Source organism: Gopherus evgoodei, chromosome 12, assembly GCF_007399415.2.
Source record: "Gopherus evgoodei ecotype Sinaloan lineage chromosome 12, rGopEvg1_v1.p, whole genome shotgun sequence".
In the NCBI taxonomy this organism is placed as follows: Eukaryota; Metazoa; Chordata; order Testudines; family Testudinidae; genus Gopherus; species Gopherus evgoodei.
Genome location: NC_044333.1, coordinates 35,820,171 through 35,839,159, shown reverse-complemented (window position 1 = coordinate 35,839,159; position 18,989 = coordinate 35,820,171). Strand labels below are relative to the sequence as shown.

The 18,989-nt window shown below is 47.5% G+C and overlaps 1 protein-coding gene across 4 annotated transcripts in view; it reads right to left on the bottom strand.

Moving 5' to 3' along the window:
* The window catches only part of USP10 (ubiquitin specific peptidase 10), a 78,328-nt gene that overhangs the window by 43,235 nt on the left and 16,104 nt on the right, over positions 1–18,989 (bottom strand). For all 4 annotated transcript variants that reach the window (XM_030581383.1, XM_030581385.1, XM_030581384.1 and 1 more), the window contains exon 2: positions 13,061–13,129. In XM_030581383.1, the coding sequence (XP_030437243.1) occupies positions 13,061–13,129 (69 nt within the window). The remainder of the gene's footprint in view (positions 1–13,060; positions 13,130–18,989) is intronic.

The window sequence follows — 18,989 nt, the reverse complement described above, 5'->3', positions numbered from 1 at the left end:
CAGCATATCCTTCTCCAGCTCCTACACAGAGGCGCAGTCAGGCAGTCTGCATGCTGCCCTGTCCCATAGGCACCGCCCCCGCAGCTCCCATTGGTCACGGTTCCTGGCCAATGGAAGCTGCAGGAGCGGTGCCTGGGGCAGCGTGAAGAGCAGAGCCCCCTGGCTGCCCCTACATATAGGAGCTGGAGAGGGGCCATGCCGCTGCTTCCAGGAGCCGCGTCAAACAGCTCCCGACCCTGCTTCCCGATTGGAGCGCCAGAGTGGGGCCCCAGACCCCGCTCCCCAACAAGAGCTCAAGGACCAGATTAAAATGGCTGGCGTGCCAAATCTGGCCCGTGGGCCATAGTTTGCCCACCCCTGCTCTAGAAACATGAGCTGTCCTCCAGTTCACTTCAGGATTCCCTGAGTACAGCAAAAACATACCAAGAATTAAAGGGATGGAAGGACAAAGAGATTAAATAGCTTGCTAACATTCACGACAGAAACCTGTGGCAGAGCCATAATAGAACTCAGGCCTTTTGACTCAAAGCACTCTGTTTTATCCACAAGTAGTATTATTGCCTTTGAAGAGTTCTAAACACTCTGCTTAAAAATACAGCAAAATTTAAAGCAGCTAGTCTGGATCATCTTATCCTGTTCACTATAGCAAAATGAAGACTACTAGATTTGCACTGCCAGTCTAAATAGTGCCACCATGGTTACTGTCTGGATAGAGAATCAAGCACTTTGGTATAAAATGTAGGTTCCATTACCTGGAGCTAGTGAACGAATGTAACTCTTTCACAAGTTACATTAAAAAAAAAAAAAAAAAAGTATAATTGCCTACATATTAGTTTACCTTAAATATGCTGAAATTAAAGGATAAATAAATTCTACAATAAATATTTCACATCAAAAAGTAAGATATACTAAAGCTTTGCACCTATAGTACATTCCATGTGGTGTTAAATTTCATATTGCTCTTTAGCTTCTTCCACAAAGCTTGCCTGGTGGTCTGTAGACACATAATGCGTCACTGAGCAGGGGACCCAACTGAGTTCCAAACGTATAGGCATACATTGATCTTGAAATCCACTATGCTTCAAGAAATCTTAGGATTTTCTACAGCATCCATAATCACATTATACATGTGCTTTCCAGCTAAATTAGATCTGCATAGCAAGTTCCTTAGTGGAGCCTCATGAAGTCTTCTGTTCTTTTTTTTCTGGTTATAGGAGGTTCTGGATGGAGATATATACTTTAAAAATAAAATAATTTTGATTATACTAGGAAAGCTCTCTTTACCAGCAAGCTCTTGCTATGTCCTCTGAGGGTGGCCAATTTTAGACTCCTCCGGAAGTTCATTCCACAGCTGAATATCTTAATCTGCTCTCATATATTCTGCCCTGGACATTATAAACTGCTTTGTTCCATGGAAGAACAGCTGTCTTGAAGGCTCATGAGAGGAGATTTGGTTGATAACATACAGGGGCTGGCTTTGAAGGTCAGGCTCACTGGTCTTGATTTGGCAATGGAAGCAGACTGGGAATCAGTGACAGCTCACTGAGAAGTAAAACTGACACATTTTTCACAAACTAGAACCTCTGCATCAGTTTCATCTTTGGCCCCGATATAGTACTCCAGTTTGGAGATAATGAAAGGATCATGATGGCCAGATCTTTTTTCCTCAGAAGGAGGGCTGAAATTTATAGCAAACTGAAAGTGAAAGGCATTTTGCACAATGGTGCTCTCTTGTTCATCTAGACTTAGTGACAAACTAACAGGATCATGTGGTTTTGCACCATTTTGATAAATGGGTCCAGATACCTTTTATGGGATGGATGAGATGTACTGCTGGGTGTCCTCAGTGCGCTACTGGCAGCACTGACATGAAATCTTACCTCACCTTGTGGTCTCAAACAGCTATTGAAGAGGAGGGAGGAAAGAATAGATGACTGGAGGACTCAGGGGAAGCATCTTCAAGTTTTGGGAAGAACTTGCTGAAATATAAGGAGTTTGTGCTAGACAGGAGGAAGAGATAAGTGGGTGGAATCCCTAAGGAGCCAATGAGATGTTGGGGAGTAAGGAAGAAAGAAAAACTCTCAGCTGTCAGAAACTGACCCTGAAATTGATAAAATAAAATAATTACTAAGTAATCTATGTCATGGAATCTATGGCTGAGCCTCAGCAATATTCTAAACGGTGGTAGGGAAAATAAATCCTCATTTAACTTAAAAAAAATTAAAAGTCTATTTTACTAGAAAACTCTCTTTGGTGATGAGCTAGCTGGGATAATTAAAATAAATTCTTTTTTGTAGAACTAGGGAATCTATTTTTTGCTGCATGCATTTTCATTTAATTATTTGTACACATGTTCCCTGAATCCTCCCTGTGAAGGTTCAAACTGTGCTCAACTGTAAAAGCAAATCAAATCTAAGCTATTCAAACAAGCAGATATATGTCTTCCTTTGTTTGAACCAGTGTTTGCTGTGTAGACTGGCTGTCTCTTTCTTCCCAGCCTCTCCCCATATTCTCCCCCCTCTGAATAAAAGCAATCAAGCTTTCAAGCTTGCCACTGAAAACAGAAGACAAGCTGCTATGCAGATAACTGGTACCATTGTCCTAAATGCTAATGGTTCTGGCCTTAGAATGTCACAAACATTTCTCCACTGAAACTGATCCTTTCTATTTTCTTTAAACATTTAAAACATAAAATACTTTCTTGTATACTATCATGTAAAATTATTTTAGGTACAGTAACAGAAAAAAAAGTATTGAGACTTCTGTATTCCTAATGATCTATTCATATTTTAGACATTTTTAGCTCTATAAACATTATCCCTTCTTGGATGAAAGTGAGAATGAATGGGTGGAGAACAGGAAGATAAAGAGTAAAGTAGAAAACAGAATGTGGCTTAGCAAAACAGAAAAAATATATATACGCACTCTTTCTAGATCTTTGAGTAACTACAGGGCTCGGTGACAAAACAAATACAAATGGACAAAGCATGACAGATGTTCAAATTCTATTCCACAGTCAAATAAAAGAGTAAACTGTCTCACTCACAAAAAATATTAAAGTCAAAATATCTGATATAGTTACTCTTTCAAGGCCAATGCTCATGTTGTTCAAGCTATTATGAAGGTTTTAGTAAAGTAAAAGACGGTTACTCACCTTTGTAACTGTTGTTCTTCGAGATGTGTTGCTCACATCCATTCCAGTTAGGTGTGCGCGCCGCGCGTGCACGTTCGTCGGAAACTTTTTTACCCTAGCAACTCCAGTGGGCCGGCAGGTCGCCCCCTAGAGTGGCGCCGCCATGGCGCTCTATATATACCCCTGCCGGCCCGCCCGCTCCTCAGTTCCTTCTTGCCGGCTACTCCGACAGTGGGGAAGGAGGGCGGGTGTGGAATGGATGTGAGCAACACATCTCGAAGAACAACAGTTACAAAGGTGAGTAACCGTCTTTTCTTCTTCGAGTGATTGCTCACATCCATTCCAGTTAGGTGACTCCCAAGCCATACCTAGGCGGTGGGGTCGGAGTGAGAAGTCGCGGCCCGGAGCACCGCAGTTCCGAAGGCCGCATCCTCCCTCGACTGCTGGACCAGGGCGTAGTGGGAAGCAAAAGTGTGGACCGATGACCAGGTTGCTGCCCGACAGATTTCCTGGATGGGCACACGGGCTAGGAAAGCCAGCGATGACGCCTGCGCCCTGGTAGAATGCGCAGTCACACGGCCCGCAGGGACATGGGCCAAGTCATAACAAGTCCTGATACAGGACGTAACCCAGGAGGATATCCTCTGGGAGGAGATAGGAAGACCTTTCATACGATCTGCTACCGCCACGAAAAGTTGGGGGGATTTTCGGAAGGGCTTAGTCCTGTCTATGTAGAACGCGAGAGCCCTACGGACATCCAGCGAGTGGAGCTGCTGCTCCCTGCCTGAGGAGTGAGGTTTTGGGAAAAAAACCGGAAGGAAAATCTCTTGGTTGACATGGAAGGCTGAGACCACCTTGGGCAGAAAAGCAGGGTGTGGTCTCAGCTGCACCTTGTCCTTGTGGAAGACCGTATATGGGGGGTCTACCACAAGAGCTCGGAGCTCCGACACCCGTCTAGCTGAGGTGACAGCCACTAGAAAGGCAGTTTTCCAAGAGAGGTAGAGCAGGGAGCAAGTAGCTAACGGCTCAAAGGGGGGCCCCATGAGTCGGGACAACACCAGGTTAAGATCCCAGGTGGGAGCAGGGGGACGGACGTTAGGGAATAAACGTTCCAGCCCTTTAAGGAATCTCGACACCGTCGGGTGAGAAAAAACGGAGCGACCGTCCGCACCCGGGTGAAAGGTGGAGATAGCAGCTAGGTGGACTCGCAACGACGATAAGGCCAGACCTTGCCCTTTGAGGGACAAAACGTAGTCTAATATTTCGGAAACCGAAACTTCCATAGGGCGGAGATTTCTCTCTACGCACCAACAGGAGAAGCGCTTCCATTTCGCTGAATACGTGGCTCTTGTGGACGGTTTCCTGCTGCTCAAGAGCACCTCTCTCACAGGCGTGGAGCATCGCAGCTCTGGGCCAGTCAGCCACGCAGGAGCCACGCCGCTAGGTGCAGCGACTGCAGGTCTGGGTGACACAGGGTCCCGTGGTCCTGGGTAATCAGGTCCGGATGAAGGGGCAGGGGAACTGGGTCGGCTATGGCCAAGTCCAGCAGCATGGTGTACCAGTGCTGCCTGGGCCACGCCGGGGCTACCATGATCACGAGCGCCTTGTCCCTGCGCACCTTCAGGAGGACCTTGTGGACCAGAGGGAACGGGGGAAATGCATAGTACAGGTGGGTCGACCACCGGATGAGGAAGGCGTCCCCTATCGACCCCGGTTCCCTGCCCTGAAAGGAGCAGAATGCTGGGCACTTCCTGTTCCCCCTGGACGCAAAGAGGTCCACCCGGGGATAACCCCACCTCCGGAAAATGGAGAGAGCGACATCCGGGCGAAGGGACCACTCGTGCGACAGGAAGGATCTGCTCAGTCGATCCGCCAGAGTGTTCCGTACTCCAGGGAGGAAGGAAGCCCTGAGGTGAACGGAGTGGGCTACGCAAAAGTCCCAGAGACGTATCGCCTCGTGGCACAGGGAGGAGGACCTGGTGCCGCCCTGCTTGTTGATATAGTACATCGTCGTCGTGTTGTCCGTAAACACGGCGACACAACGACCCTGAAGCTGATGACAAAACGCTTGACAAGCAAGGCGGACCGCTCTCAACTCCCGTATGTTGATGTGGAGCCCCACCTCCTCCTGGGACCACAGGCCCTGTGTCCGCAGGGTCCCCAGGTGGGCCCCCCAGCCCAGATCTGAGGCATCCGTTGTCAGGGATACCGATGGCTGAGAGGGGTGAAAGGGAAGACCCGCACATAACACGGACTGGTCCAACCACCAGCCGAGAGAGTCCAAGACCTTCTGGGGGATTGTGACTAACATGTCTAAAGGTTGCCTTTGCGGCCTGTAACGGCTGATAAGCCACAGCTGGAGAGGCCTCATGTGGAGCCGAGCGTAGCCGGTCACAAAAGTGCACGCTGCCATGTGGCCTAACAGGGTTAGACATGTCCTTACTGACGTCAACGGGGCTGACCGCAAACGCTGAACGATCGCCGCCATGGTCTGGAACCGTTGCAGAGGCAGCGAGGCCCTGCCCATCGTGGCGTCCAAGACCGCCCCGATAAATTCCACCTTTTGCGTGGGCCTCAGAGTGGATTTGTCTGTGTTTATCAGGAGGCCCAGACTTGCAAATACGGCGGTGATCAGGCGGACATGGCTGCTGACCTGCTGCTCCGACGTGCCCCGAATCAACCAGTCGTCCAGATAAGGGAACACGTGGACACGGTTGCGTCGAAGATGCGCCACGACAACTGCCATGCATTTTGTAAACACCCTTGGGGCCGTGGACAGGCCGAAAGGGAGGACTGCAAACTGATAATGAAGAGCCCCCACAACGAAGCGGAGAAAGCGTCTGTGGCGCGGCCAAATGGCAATATGAAAATACGCGTCCTGCATGTCGAGGGCGGCGTACCAGTCTCCCGGATCCAGGGATGGAATAATGGTCCCCAGGGATACCATGCGGAACTTCAACTTCACGAGGTATTTGTTGAGTTCTCGCAGGTCGAGGATAGGCCTGAGGCCCCCCTTGGCCTTGGGGATCAGAAAGTAGCGGGAATAAAACCCCTTGCCTTTCTCGTTTTCCGGAACCGCCTCTATGGCTCCTTTGCTGAGGAGCGTCTGCACCTCCTGTCGAAGGAATTGCTCGTGAGAGGGGTCCCTGAAGAGGGACGAGGAAGGAGGGCGGGAAGGAGGAAACGAAACAAACTGCAGGCGGTATCCCGTCCGCACCAGGTTTAAGACCCAGCGGTCCGATGTTATTTGGGACCACGCCGGGAGGAAAAACGAAAGGCGGTTTGAAAACGGGGGGAAAGGATCCATAGGGGAAACTGCTACAGCGCCCTCGGGCGCACCTTCAAAATGAAGGCTTAGGACCAGGCGGGGGTTTCGAGGAGCCTTGGTTCTGCCCCCCTTGGTTCCCAGACTGCCTGCGCCTGCCGTTCCTGCCGCGGCGCCTGTAAGGGTCCTGCCGCTGGCGGAACTGGGAAAACGGCCTACGGTACGGCTGCTGCTGTGGCCTAAAGGGTCTACGCTGCGTCACGGGGGTGTGCATCCCGAGGGACCGCGCAATGACCCGGTTGTCCTTCAGACTCTTGAGTCTGGGGTCTGTCTTTTCCGAAAACAGGCCCTGGCCTTCGAAAGGAAGGTCCTGTATCGTGTGCTGGAGCTCTGGCGGAAGGCCGGAAACCTGCAGCCAGGAGATGCGACGCATCGTAACTCCCGACGCGAGGGTACGGGCAGCCGAGTCCGCAGCGTCCAAGGATGCTTGTAAGGCCGTGCGCGCGACCTTTTTGCCCTCGTCCAGGATGGCCGTAAACTCCTGGCGAGCATCCTGTGGCAGCAGCTCTTTAAATTTGTCCACTGCCACCCAGGAGTTAAAAGCGTACCTGCTCAGCAGGGCCTGCTGATTAGAGACCCTGAGCTGCAGGGCCCCAGCCGAATATACCTTACGGCCAAGGAGGTCCATCCGCCTGGCCTCTCTGGATTTGGGGGCCGGAGCCTCCTGGCCGTGACGCTCCCTATCGTTCACCGACTGCACCACCAGTGAACCGGGAGTCGGGTGAACGTGCAAGTATTCATACCCCTTGGAAGGGGCCATGTACTTTCTCTCGACTCCTTTCGCTGTCGGAGGGATGGAGGCCGGGGACTGCCAGATAGTATTGGCATTGGCCTGAATGGTCCGTACAAAGGGCAGGGCGACCCTGGTGGGAGCATCCGAAGAGAGGATGGTAACAATCGGGTCCTCTATCTCCGAGACCTCCTCTGCCTGCAGACTCAGGTTTTGGGCCACCCGCCTGAGGAGGTCCTGGTGCGCCCTGAGATCCAGCGGGGGGGGACTGTTGGAGGAGGTACCCGCCACCGCCTCATCCGGGGAGGAGGATGAGGAGACCCCAGGCACGATAGTGTCCAACTGAGGGTCTTCCTCAGCCCTCGCCTCTACCTCCGGAGCCACAGCGGAGTCCTGCTGTTTGGACCCTTCCTCCGCCTCCGGGGAGGGAGGGGGGCGAGACAAGGAGGCTTCAGGGGCCCTACGCTCCGCATTCGCCGGTGTGGGAGGGAGCTGCTGGGGGCCCTGGGCCTGATGGTATGCCCAGGGTGTCCAGAATCCCCACTGTGGTGGGCCTTGGTCTTCCAGCGGCGGATCCCCGAAGAGCGCCGCCTGCCGGTCGGTGCCGAGCGCATACGCACTGTCCGCCTGCGAAGATACGGACGGCTGTCTCGAGGGCCACGGCGGGGCCGACCCCGGATGGTACGGGCCGGCGCGGGCCGGCACGGAGGATCGTCTCGGTGCCGGGGACCGGTGCCGGGAGTCGTATCGGTGCCGGGATCGGGACCGGGACCTGGATCTGTCACGGTGCCGGGATCCTGATCGGTACCGGGTGTCGCTTCGGTAGCGGGACCTGCCACCGGCTCGGTGCCGGGAGGTCGACCGGGACCTACCACCGGCTCGGCGCCGGGAGGTCGACCGAGACCGGGACCTGCCACCATCTCGGTGCCGGGAGGTCGACCGGGACCTACCACCGGCTCGGCGCCGGGAGGTCGACCGAGACCGGGACCTGCCACCAGCTCGGTGCCGGGAGGTCGACCGGTGCGGCGAGTAGCGATGGGACCTGCTCCTGGAGTCGCGGTGCCGGTGACGCCGACTGGAGCTTGACCGCGACCGTCCGGAGGTCGACCGTTGCCGCGAGTGCGACCGGTGCCGCTGAGGGGAGCGGTGCCGGGACTGCGAGCGGCGTCGGGATCTGGAGCGCCCAAGACGTCGGGACCTAGAAGGCGAAGGACTGTCTCTGGGCGGCGCCGACATCATGGGCTTGCCCCTGGACACGACCCGCACCGGAGGTACCGGGGGTGGCAGCCGAGTGGGCTCCGTCAGGGCAATAAGGTCCCGAGCCGAGGCGAAGGTCTCCGGTGTTGACGGGACCACTATCTCAACCCCAGATCTCATGGGGGAGCTCGGCGGCACCGGACTCAACGGACCCGCCAGGCCCGGAGTCAACGGTGCTGACGGTGCCGGCGGTGCCGCGGCCGATGTCGAGGCCGGGCGCTCAAGCCGGGTCTGCCTGGCCGGAGTAGCAGACTTCGACGGCCTAGGCTGTGATTCCGGTGCCGGAGAAGGTCGGTGCCGAGGAGTCTTCTCGGTGCCGGAGCGATCCGGTGCCGGTGCCGAGACCACGGTCCGCGAAGTCGACGGGTCAAGTGCCGCCTCCATTAGGAGAGTTCGGAGCCTCTGATCTCTCTCCTTTTTTGTCCTCGGCTTGAAAGCCTTACAGATGCGGCACTTGTCAGACCTGTGCGATTCCCCGAGGCACTTCAGGCACGCTTCGTGGGGATCGCTGGTGGGCATGGGCTTCTTGCAGGCCGCACACTGCTTGAAGCCCGGCGAAACAGGCATGAGCCTGGCGCCGGGTGCCGGGAAGGGCTAAGCCCCCGGCCAAGAACTATTTAACAACTATTGACTAAACTATTTACTTAACAACACTAATTAACACTATATAGAACTAGAGATAAGCGATTGAAAACTAGGAGAGCTAGGGACGTGGAGGACAGCTAAGCCGCGCTCCACAGTTCCAACGACCGACACGGCGGTAAGAAGGAACTGAGGAGCGGGCGGGCCGGCAGGGGTATATATAGAGCGCCATGGCGGCGCCACTCTAGGGGGCGACCTGCCGGCCCACTGGAGTTGCTAGGGTAAAAAAGTTTCCGACGAACGTGCACGCGCGGCGCGCACACCTAACTGGAATGGATGTGAGCAATCACTCGAAGAAGAACCTCTATGTCTAAATCTTAAATATATTTTAGGCATGTAAGTTTGAAGTGCCTCATTTTAAGCTCCCAACTGTTGATTAAAGTATCTGAGTCTGCACTTAGATTTGTAATGACAGATTTATACTCGTTCATAAACTGATTGGGGGGGGGAGGGAGGAAAGGGAAGTACCAGAAAAGGGAGTCGGCTTATGAAAGGGTATAGAGAGGGAGAGGTGGGACACAGCCCCTCCGCCCCCAACAGAGGGAGCACGGAGAGGCAGCACAGCCAGCAGAGACAGAAGGGAAGAGGTAGGGCCAGAGTCTCTCCACTTCTGGCCACACTGCTCTCCCCCCAGCCACTGAAGGAGCAGCTCCAGGGTTGGCAGGCTGCAGCCACGCCGCCCGACCACAGCCCGCTGGAATATGCTGTGGCCACGCCACCCGGCCGCAGCCCGCTGGAAAACGCTGCAGCTACGCTGGTCAGCCTGCCAGAGCAGATCCGACCAGGACAGAAACATCCTCCCCTGGCCCTCTCCAGATAAGGTGGGAAGGAATGGGGAGAGTGTGGGGGTCCCGGGCTAGGGGCGGGGTCATGTGGGGGTGGGCACAGGTGTTACTCCGCTGACCCCCAGCTTCTCCCCCCAAAACATTTCCCCACCAGTTGCTGTCCCAGCCCGTCAGGGTAAGCAGCTGGAGGGCCAGGACACTTTGTTTACTTAGGTTTACCTCTGTGCCCGCGGACGCTTGAGGTAAACAAACCATCTCGGCCCACCAGCAGCTCATCCTGATGGCCCAGGAGCCAAAGTTTGCTGACCCCTGAATTATAAGGTCGGCTTATGAACAGGTCATAAAAAATTTCCATTTTTACTTATCCATCTTGGAGAGAGGGATCGGCTTATAAACGAACCGGCTTATGATCAAGTATATACGGTACTTACCTGTATGCACCCAAGTTTGAAAATTTATCTTTGTATTATCAAAAGAATCCAAGATGATTTATGGTTATAAAGTCATAATTCTCAATGAAGTGCTGGAAGATTTAAATTTTACTGCATTTTTGCAATTCACCTACGCTCAGCCCACATTCCCTCCATGGTCAAGGCAAAACAGATTTGCTTTGCAAAAGTCTATGTTCAGTTGTGATTTACAGTAAGCTTTATGATTAATGCTTTTATCTTCTTTATCACTAATTTTAAAAGTGGCTTAAGAAAATGCAACTTTCGAAATAAAGAAAGAAAATAAAATGGGGGGGTTAAAATTATGAAATCCATTCTAAATTATTCCTAACTAATTATTTCCCTCACCATCAATAGTTTGAAATGATTCACTACCACCCAGAATAAAATTTCATAAAACAGGAAATTATATCATGACTCAAATGATCTGCTTTTCAATAAACTGGGGTTCCTCAAAATTGGGATACCTTATTTAATTTCATGGATGAGTGGAGAAGGCACACAGTGATGTGCAGGAGAAAAGTGGCACAATGGAGGGTTGAAGGCAGCTGATAAAGGACACATCACTAGCTGGGGTTACTCGCACTCTACCCCACATGTAAGCTTCTTCACGACTGCCCCATTGGGCGTCTCTGTCAGTTTCCTCTGTTCTACCAGAATGTGCTTTGCTTATCACTCCAAGTGATGGTGAGCACACTGAGGAAATCATAGTTCCAATGTAAGTCTGTCAGCTAAATCTTGCAAACCACAGGGATACCAGTGCACTAAGGTTTCAGATACTTCACCAGGAGCCCTAATGAACATTTCTGCTCCTTCTTTAGCTAGAGTTCTTAGAAGATACTCCCATACTTTTTCAGTAAACTTGAGCATCAAAAGGCAGCTTTGAGGGAGAGTTCTAAAGGGCCAAATTTGGAGTACGACAGAAGGGTTATGTTTTCCACAGTTCAACTTCAGGACAATACAAAAAGGCCTGATTTAAGACACTAGCAAGCCATAAGAGCTATCAAGGGCTCAAAATGAAAGCAGAGGAGAGTGCATATTTTTTCTTATCCCTTTGGAGGCGCTCTCACCTCCAATCAAGAAGTTTGATGAGAGAAGCAAGGAAGTCCTGATAACAACAACAACTTTTTTTTTTTTTTTTTTTGGAGCAGAGTTTGGAGTACCAATCATGTGTATTAGTCAACTTCATAACTAGCTTGTAGCAAAAGGCATTATATGTTTCCCTTTATTCTTTCTATCCACCCACTGCCAAGGATATAGGAATATTGCTCCTGCTGGTGTGCTATAAGGCGGAGGAAGTAGAAGATTAGACCAGAAAGAACTCGGTAGTAACAAATATTTTGTACTCCTGCCCAGTCTTCACAGAAGAGACAGTCATGCATCACTCCAGGCTGGTGTCCTCCAATGCTGTGGAAACTATATTTTAATCTAAAACGTGTTTTTGTGGTAAAAGGACAAACTATTTGGTGTTTGTGAATCCAGCAAATGAATTTGTTTTCTCCAGTCTGTTGGCAGCAGAAACATTTGTATATAGCTTTACCTTACTCACAAAAGCAGGATGTCACTACCTACCTGTTAAGTTCTCTTCATGCTGGCCTCACCGCCCCTTTTTTTGCTTTCCTCCCCTACCCTTTGCATGTCTTCCTCCAACCTATTTTTCCTCATCCTCTTCTTCTAGTATCCTTCACATTCCTTCATGCAACCAATATGAAAAGCTACCGGGGTTGTTAGCTATACACCCATGAACTTGAAAAGCAATGAGGTAGTGAATTTCCGTATGCCACAAAGAACTTGAAAATCAACTACAGTAGAACCTTAGTAAAACACATTAATGATTGACAACAGAGCTTACTTTATAAATATATTCATTCAGGGGAGGGGGAGGATTTTCCTCCCATATACATGCAATTGAGGGTTTGTTTTGTGTTGGAGAGAAGAAGAGCGTCAGAAGAGAGAAGTGAATATTTAAAGTATTTATCACTTTCTCAGTTTTGTTCTTTGTGACCTTTACCTTTAGGCCAGGTTTGGTCATACAGGGATCTTGGAGGTTCTTGGTCTTTCCGACAGGACGCAAAAGATACCTCCTTTCACTCTCCAGTGCTACCTGTGGTATGAGTCCAAAGAGTACAAAGCCTGGGATATACTCGACATAACAGCTACCAGGAGGCAGAAAGCTACACCAGGCACTGTAGTGAGAGCTCTACTCTTCCTCTTTGGCTCAAGAGATCTGGGATCTCACCTACAAACAGGAATGTTGCTGAAAAAGTTGGTACTAAGTCCATCACTGAAAAGTTAATTAAAGAGAGCTGCTCGTTCCACTGAGCAGATCTTTCCTTTCCAACTCCAGCATGCAATCACTACAATTGCAGATATCCCAGCAATGAGGAAGGGAGAAAGAAGAAGCCAGGATCCTTCTCTCCACATTTCAGACACTGACTCTAGAGTAGAGTAAGGACAGATTAAGAGACCATTGCTTAACAGGGACTATAGCTGCCATATAGCTGCAGGAAAAGAGCTGCAGGAGTAAGCAACTAGTGTGCGATCAATATGAATGCAAATTGAAATTATAGTCTAAGGAGCTCTACAGTGAACAACTGAATTTTGTTAATTCACAAGTGAACAATAAAAACAACACTGATTGTTTTTTTTTTTAATTATATACTAGTAAACCTACTACATTTGTGTAAAACAATATGCATCACGTCATCCTCAGGTAAAACACTAAAACGTAGTTCTTACCTCAACGGAGCATCGAGGAGTCACAAAGAATTGATTAAATTCATCAGGGCTGAACTCCCCAAAGATATACTAAAAAAAGAAAACACATTGTTATATGAGGATTTACACTTTGTCTCATTAGCAAATTAAAGGTAAAATGATTTATTTTTAAAAGAGCAGTGACATTTTAAAGCTCTGTGCGTGGCAGTGGGAACTAAAACTTCTATCTTTGCATCCCTGCTCTCTTTCAGATTCCTTTCTGTTGCCCTGAGCAAGTTACTTAATTTTTATAGCCTTGTCTACAACAAGCTTTTTCTTACAATTCCCACTAGAAACTGGAACTCCAGTGTACACTGACAGTTTTACAGAAGGCTCCCATCACTACAGGTCTTAATGTTAAAAAAAGAAAGATGAATTTAGAATTTACAGAAAATTCACATAGTAAATGACACAAAATCCCCATGAAACTGTCTAACAAATTGGGTTTCATAAGGCTCAGTGTTGGGTCCAATCCTATTCAGAGACTCAGGATCTTTCTAAACTTACAGTGATTCACTGTAGCACTTAGTGAAGACACTATCTACGCCGATGGGAGAGCTTCTCCCGCTGGCTTAGACACTCCACCTCCCAAGATGCAGGAGCTATGTCAACATGAGACATAGTGCTATCTACGCAGGGGTCAGATCCACACCTCTGACTGTCACAGTTATACTGACATAAGTTGGTAGTGTGGACCATGGCTTAGGACGTGGAACTAGTTGAATGGTGTCCAAATATATAGATGATGCAAAGTAAGGTCATTGGCACAGTTTAGATTATTAAAAGATAGACTGGGAATTTGAACAAACTGAGGAAATAGGTAGAGGACTGGAAGAGACTAGTTTTCAATGTCTAGAAATGTAAGAGGATACAATGCATCAGACAAAGTAGCCACAGAAATTGTTGTTGATGGCCAGAGAGGGCCCCAAAAAATGGTGGTGTTGCCACAAAGAATTTGACTAGGTGCTTTTCCTCAGCAATTTCCAATGGCAACAGTAAAATTCTCCCACATCATCCACACCTCCCTCAGAAAACCCAGATGAACAACAACGGTACCAACGCCTACCCATGCTCCTGATAAATCCTCTTGGCCATCCAGAAATGTACATATCCAAGTCTGGAGTTGTGTTACATAAAAAGTTATCTGAGAGTTGAAAATATGAGTGGCTGTTTCATCTATAAAATCAAAGGCTGGGTTGTGGTAGATTATATAGCCCTATTGCATTTTATATTTTTAACTCAGTTTCCTTTCCTTAAAGAAACAATAGGTGGATACACTAGTAATTCAAAAAGGAAGTTTAAGCTGCAGCTCCAAGCAACTGCAAAAATATGCATAAGATTTAACATTTTTGAACTTGGAGTCTTAGAAGAACCTGATAAGTATTTCTAACCATAAAACTGAAGTACATACAAATATCTTCAGTTCTCAATACTTCACACAAAAGCCATACATAAAAGCTATTGTTCTCAAGACCAAAACAATCATAAGATCATAAACTACATACATAAAGTAATCTATCAGCTTGAAGTTAAAGATCAACATATGAGACCATGAAAACATTAAGTCCTTGAAGGATTCTTTAAGCAGCCGCTATATATCAGTTATTCAACACCAAAAACATCACTTAACACCTAAAGAGCAGAACCCTTAAGACATATTACAGCGAATTGGCCCATAGCTCTTAGGATAGGCCTACACTTAAAACACTGCATTTAACGTCTCCCAAAAATGTTCCTAACAAAAACATTTGCTGAATCATAATTTGTTTTTATGAGACTTCTTAGGTGCAGGTACACAGTTGAGCCACAGTAGATGTACTGAGGTTGACGCAGTAAGACTGAAGAAACTGCATTACTTACATTGATCCAAACAGTCCTCCAAGCAGCTGTCTCAGTGCCAGACACTGACCACCCTGGTCACAATTACGAAACCCACAGAAAAGTGGTCATGGAAACTAGAAGCGCCCCACAACCCCTCCTTTAAGCCTTGCAAATTTTTGAAATACCTTTTCCTGCTTGTCCATCTTGGTGAGCACACCTAGCAGCTCTTCACTGTTGTATGCAACTGCCCAGCTGACAATGCCAGCTACATGATCCATATCTGGTCGAGCTTGGAGTATACAGGAGATACTGGGTCTCCTGAGCCTGTGGGGAGAAGAAGCTGTGCAAGCACAGCTACGAACAAGCTACAGAATTGTGGACATTTCTGAGCAGATTGCAAGGGAGATGCAGAAGGGTACAACAGGGACTAGCAGCAGTGCCACATGAAAGTGAAGGAACTGTGTTAGCATATCAGAAGGCCAGGGAGGCCAACAGTTGATCCAGTACCAAAACTTAGACCTGCAGCTTTTACAAAGAGCTGCATGCCATACTTGGCAGAGACCCCACTACCACCCTGCAGACCAAAATGGATACCTCCAAGAAAGCTGAGTCATAGGACCCTGTCATGAACAGCAAGGATGAGGAGGTGGAGGAGGACAGGGGAGATCTGACTAGGGCATCTAGCTATGCTGCAAGCTAGAACCTGTTTCAGACTCCTCTGCAGTTCAGTCAGTCCTGCCAGTCAAGCATGGGCGAACCCAATACACCTGAGGTTCTTCAGTTAAGTGTGTAATTGTACTTCCCATAACAATAACATGTACTGATGGTGCCCCCAATATAAGAAGACACAGCTATCAACTTTTCATTCATTTACTAGACGAGGTAGCAGTACAACAAAGAGAGGCAGTGTTATCTGCTTTTCACTTCTCTCTAAAGTTAGGCAAGAGGGGCCATGTAGAGCAGTTTATGTTCGCAGGGATGTCCTTTGAATCCTTCTGAGAGATCTCAAGGAAAATTTCATGGAGTTACTGTGCAATCCTCTCCCAAAGATCAAGGAGACTGGCACAAGGACCCAGTGGTAGGAAAGCAGACAGGACTGGGAGGGGATGGGGCAGGTGTTGTGCTTCTGGTGGAAAAGGTACAAGAGTCTGTGACTACTAGAGAAAAAAACTCTCCTCTCCAGAGACTTGGATGGAACCAAAGATTCCTGAATCTCACCATTCCTCCGCTGTCAGTAAATATTGTTAAACCCTCTGGCAAACTGCATCTCTGCCTACGTCCCCTTCAGCACTAGTCCACACAGAAAATGACAACTTACTAAAAGTCATAATTCAAAAGGCAGAGGTCTGCTCACTGAAACTAAAGATTATAACCCTGCTGATGCCCGATGTGTCAATATGATGCCATATAGTGTAATAGCTTAATTTAAAAAAAAAAAACATGGAAATGATATTAAAAAAGTGTTTAAAACATTACTGTTTTAAAGTCAATCACTGAATAGTTAGGAAATGCCACTATTAAAGACACTTATGCAACCATAATTCTGCCCACTTATTGTGCGTACATAATGAAAGGTCATCATAAAGCAATCACATTCTATTTTTTCCACAGGATACTTGCCCCATTCAGTGGATTTTCAGACAGCCCGTTGACAAGGTCCCTCACCAAAGGCTCTCATGCAAAGTAAGCTGCCACTGGATAAGAGGGAAGGTGCTCTCATGGATTGGTAAGTGGTTAAAAGATAAGAAACAAAGGGTAGGTATAAATGGTCAGTTTTCAGAATGGAGAGAGGTAAATAAATAGTGGTATCCCCCCCAGGGTCTGTTCTGGGACCCATCCTATTCAACATATTCATAAATGATCTGGAAAAAAGGGTAAACAGTGAGGTGGCAAGATTTGCAGATAATACAAAATTCTTAAAGATAGTTAAGACCCAGGCAGACTGAGAAGAGCTACAAAAGGATCTCTCAAAACTGGGTGACTAGTCAACAAAATAGCAAATTAAATTTAATGTTGATAAACGCAAAGTAATGCACATTGGAAAGCGTAATCCCAACTATAAATATAAAATGGTGGGGTCTAAATTAGCTGTTACCACTCAAGAAAGAGATCTTGGAGTCATTGTGGATAGTTCTCTGAAAATATCCACTCAATGTACAGAGGCAGTCAAAAAAGCTAACAGAATGCTGGGAATAATTAAGAAAGGGATAGATAATAGGACAGAAAATATGTTGCCTCTATGTAAATCCACGGTACCCCCATATCTTGAATACTGTAAGTAGATGTGATTGTCCCATCTCAAAAGAGATATATTGGAATTGGAAAAGATTCAGAAAAGGGCAACAAAAATGATTAGGGGTATGGAACGGCTTCTGTATGAGGAGAGATTAATAAAACTGGGACTTTTCAGTTTGGAAAAGAGATGGCTAAGGGGAGATATGATTGAGGTCTATAAAATCATGACTGGCGTAGAGAAAGTAGATAAGGAAGTGTTGTTTACTGCTTCTCATAACACAAGAACTAGGAGTCACCAAATAAAAATTAATAGGCAGCAGTTTTAAAACAATAAAAGGAAGTATTTCTTCACACAACGCACAACCAGCCTGTGGAACTCCTTGCCAAAAGAGGTTGTGAAGGCCAAGACCATAACAGGTTTCAAAAAAGAAATAGATAAATTCATGGAGGATAGGTCCATCAATGGCTATTAGCCAGGATGGGCAGGAATGGTGTCCCTAGCCTCTGTTTGCCAGAAGCTGGGAATGAGCGATGGGGGATTGATCACTTGATGATTACCTGTTTTTTTCATTCCCTCTGGGGCACCTGGCACTGGCCACTGTCGGAAGACAGGATACTGGACTAGATGGACCTTTGGTCTGACCCAGTAGGGCCATTCTTATGTTCTTATGACAAGACAGACTTACTTTGGGGATGGATCAGGTTTGTGTCATGTAGAAAGCACCCCTGCCTCATCTGTAGCTGATGCTGGAAGGCATCTAATGAAGGAGGCAGGGGATTGCAGAAACACAAAGGTACAGTCTGATAGTTAAGGCAGCTGAATGCTGTCCCGGAGAACTGGATTCTGTCCCTGCCTCTGCCACATTGTTGGATATCCAACTTGATATCCTGAGGTCTGATTTACAGAAGTGCACAATATTCACAGCAGTAACTGAAATCAATGGGAACTGTGCTTTGAACAAATGAAACACTATATAAATGCTAAGTTATCAGGTCCTAGATGTTTCAAATTGGGCATTCTGAATTTACGGAAATTTCTAACCTTAGTTTCTGTGCCTCAGTTCCTCATCTGCAAAATGGACATAAAGCCACTCTCTCATCTCACCAGGGTGTTTAGAACATAAATTAATGTTTGACAAGTACTTAGAAACTATAATGTTGAAGACCGTAAAAAAAGGCCCATGAGGTAATTAATGTCTCCAGAGCAGGGTTTGAATAGTGTGCAGTGAATAAGGCATGGAGCCATACACTGAAAAACAAGGATAAAACAAAATATTGCATAGACTGCTCATGAAGTGAACACCATTGAATCTCTACTTTGAACAAGGAAGCAGTTCTGTGGGGATAAAAATAGTAGATGACCATGTAATTAAACACTACCGTAATGTATACACACCCTGGGGCAAATACAGGTTGCAAAGGCAATTTTTAAAATCCCAATTTTAACAAAATGCATCTCTCTTTTTAAAAATAAGACTCTTTAAAATTAAATTTGATATTATGACAGCTTATGTTGAGGTCTAACATTACTATAATCTATTCATATAATTTAAATTAAATTAAATACAAAAATTCAACCTGTATCTGTTTTAAAGAAAGTTAAACCACTGAACTGGTGGAATTCACTGGCAAAGCACCTAGAACCAGAGTTTGTGGAAGTGCTAAACCAACTTTAGATTACAGTGGCCTGCTCTGCAGGTACAGAGGGATAATTTTCCTTATTTCAGTTTATTCAACTAGTTCAGTTCAACAACTACTTCACTCAAAACTGAGAAACCAACTGGAAGTTGAAAAAGCAGGAAAGCTTATTTTCCTTCTTCCTATTCATCCCATGAATAAAAATAAGGTGTGAGAA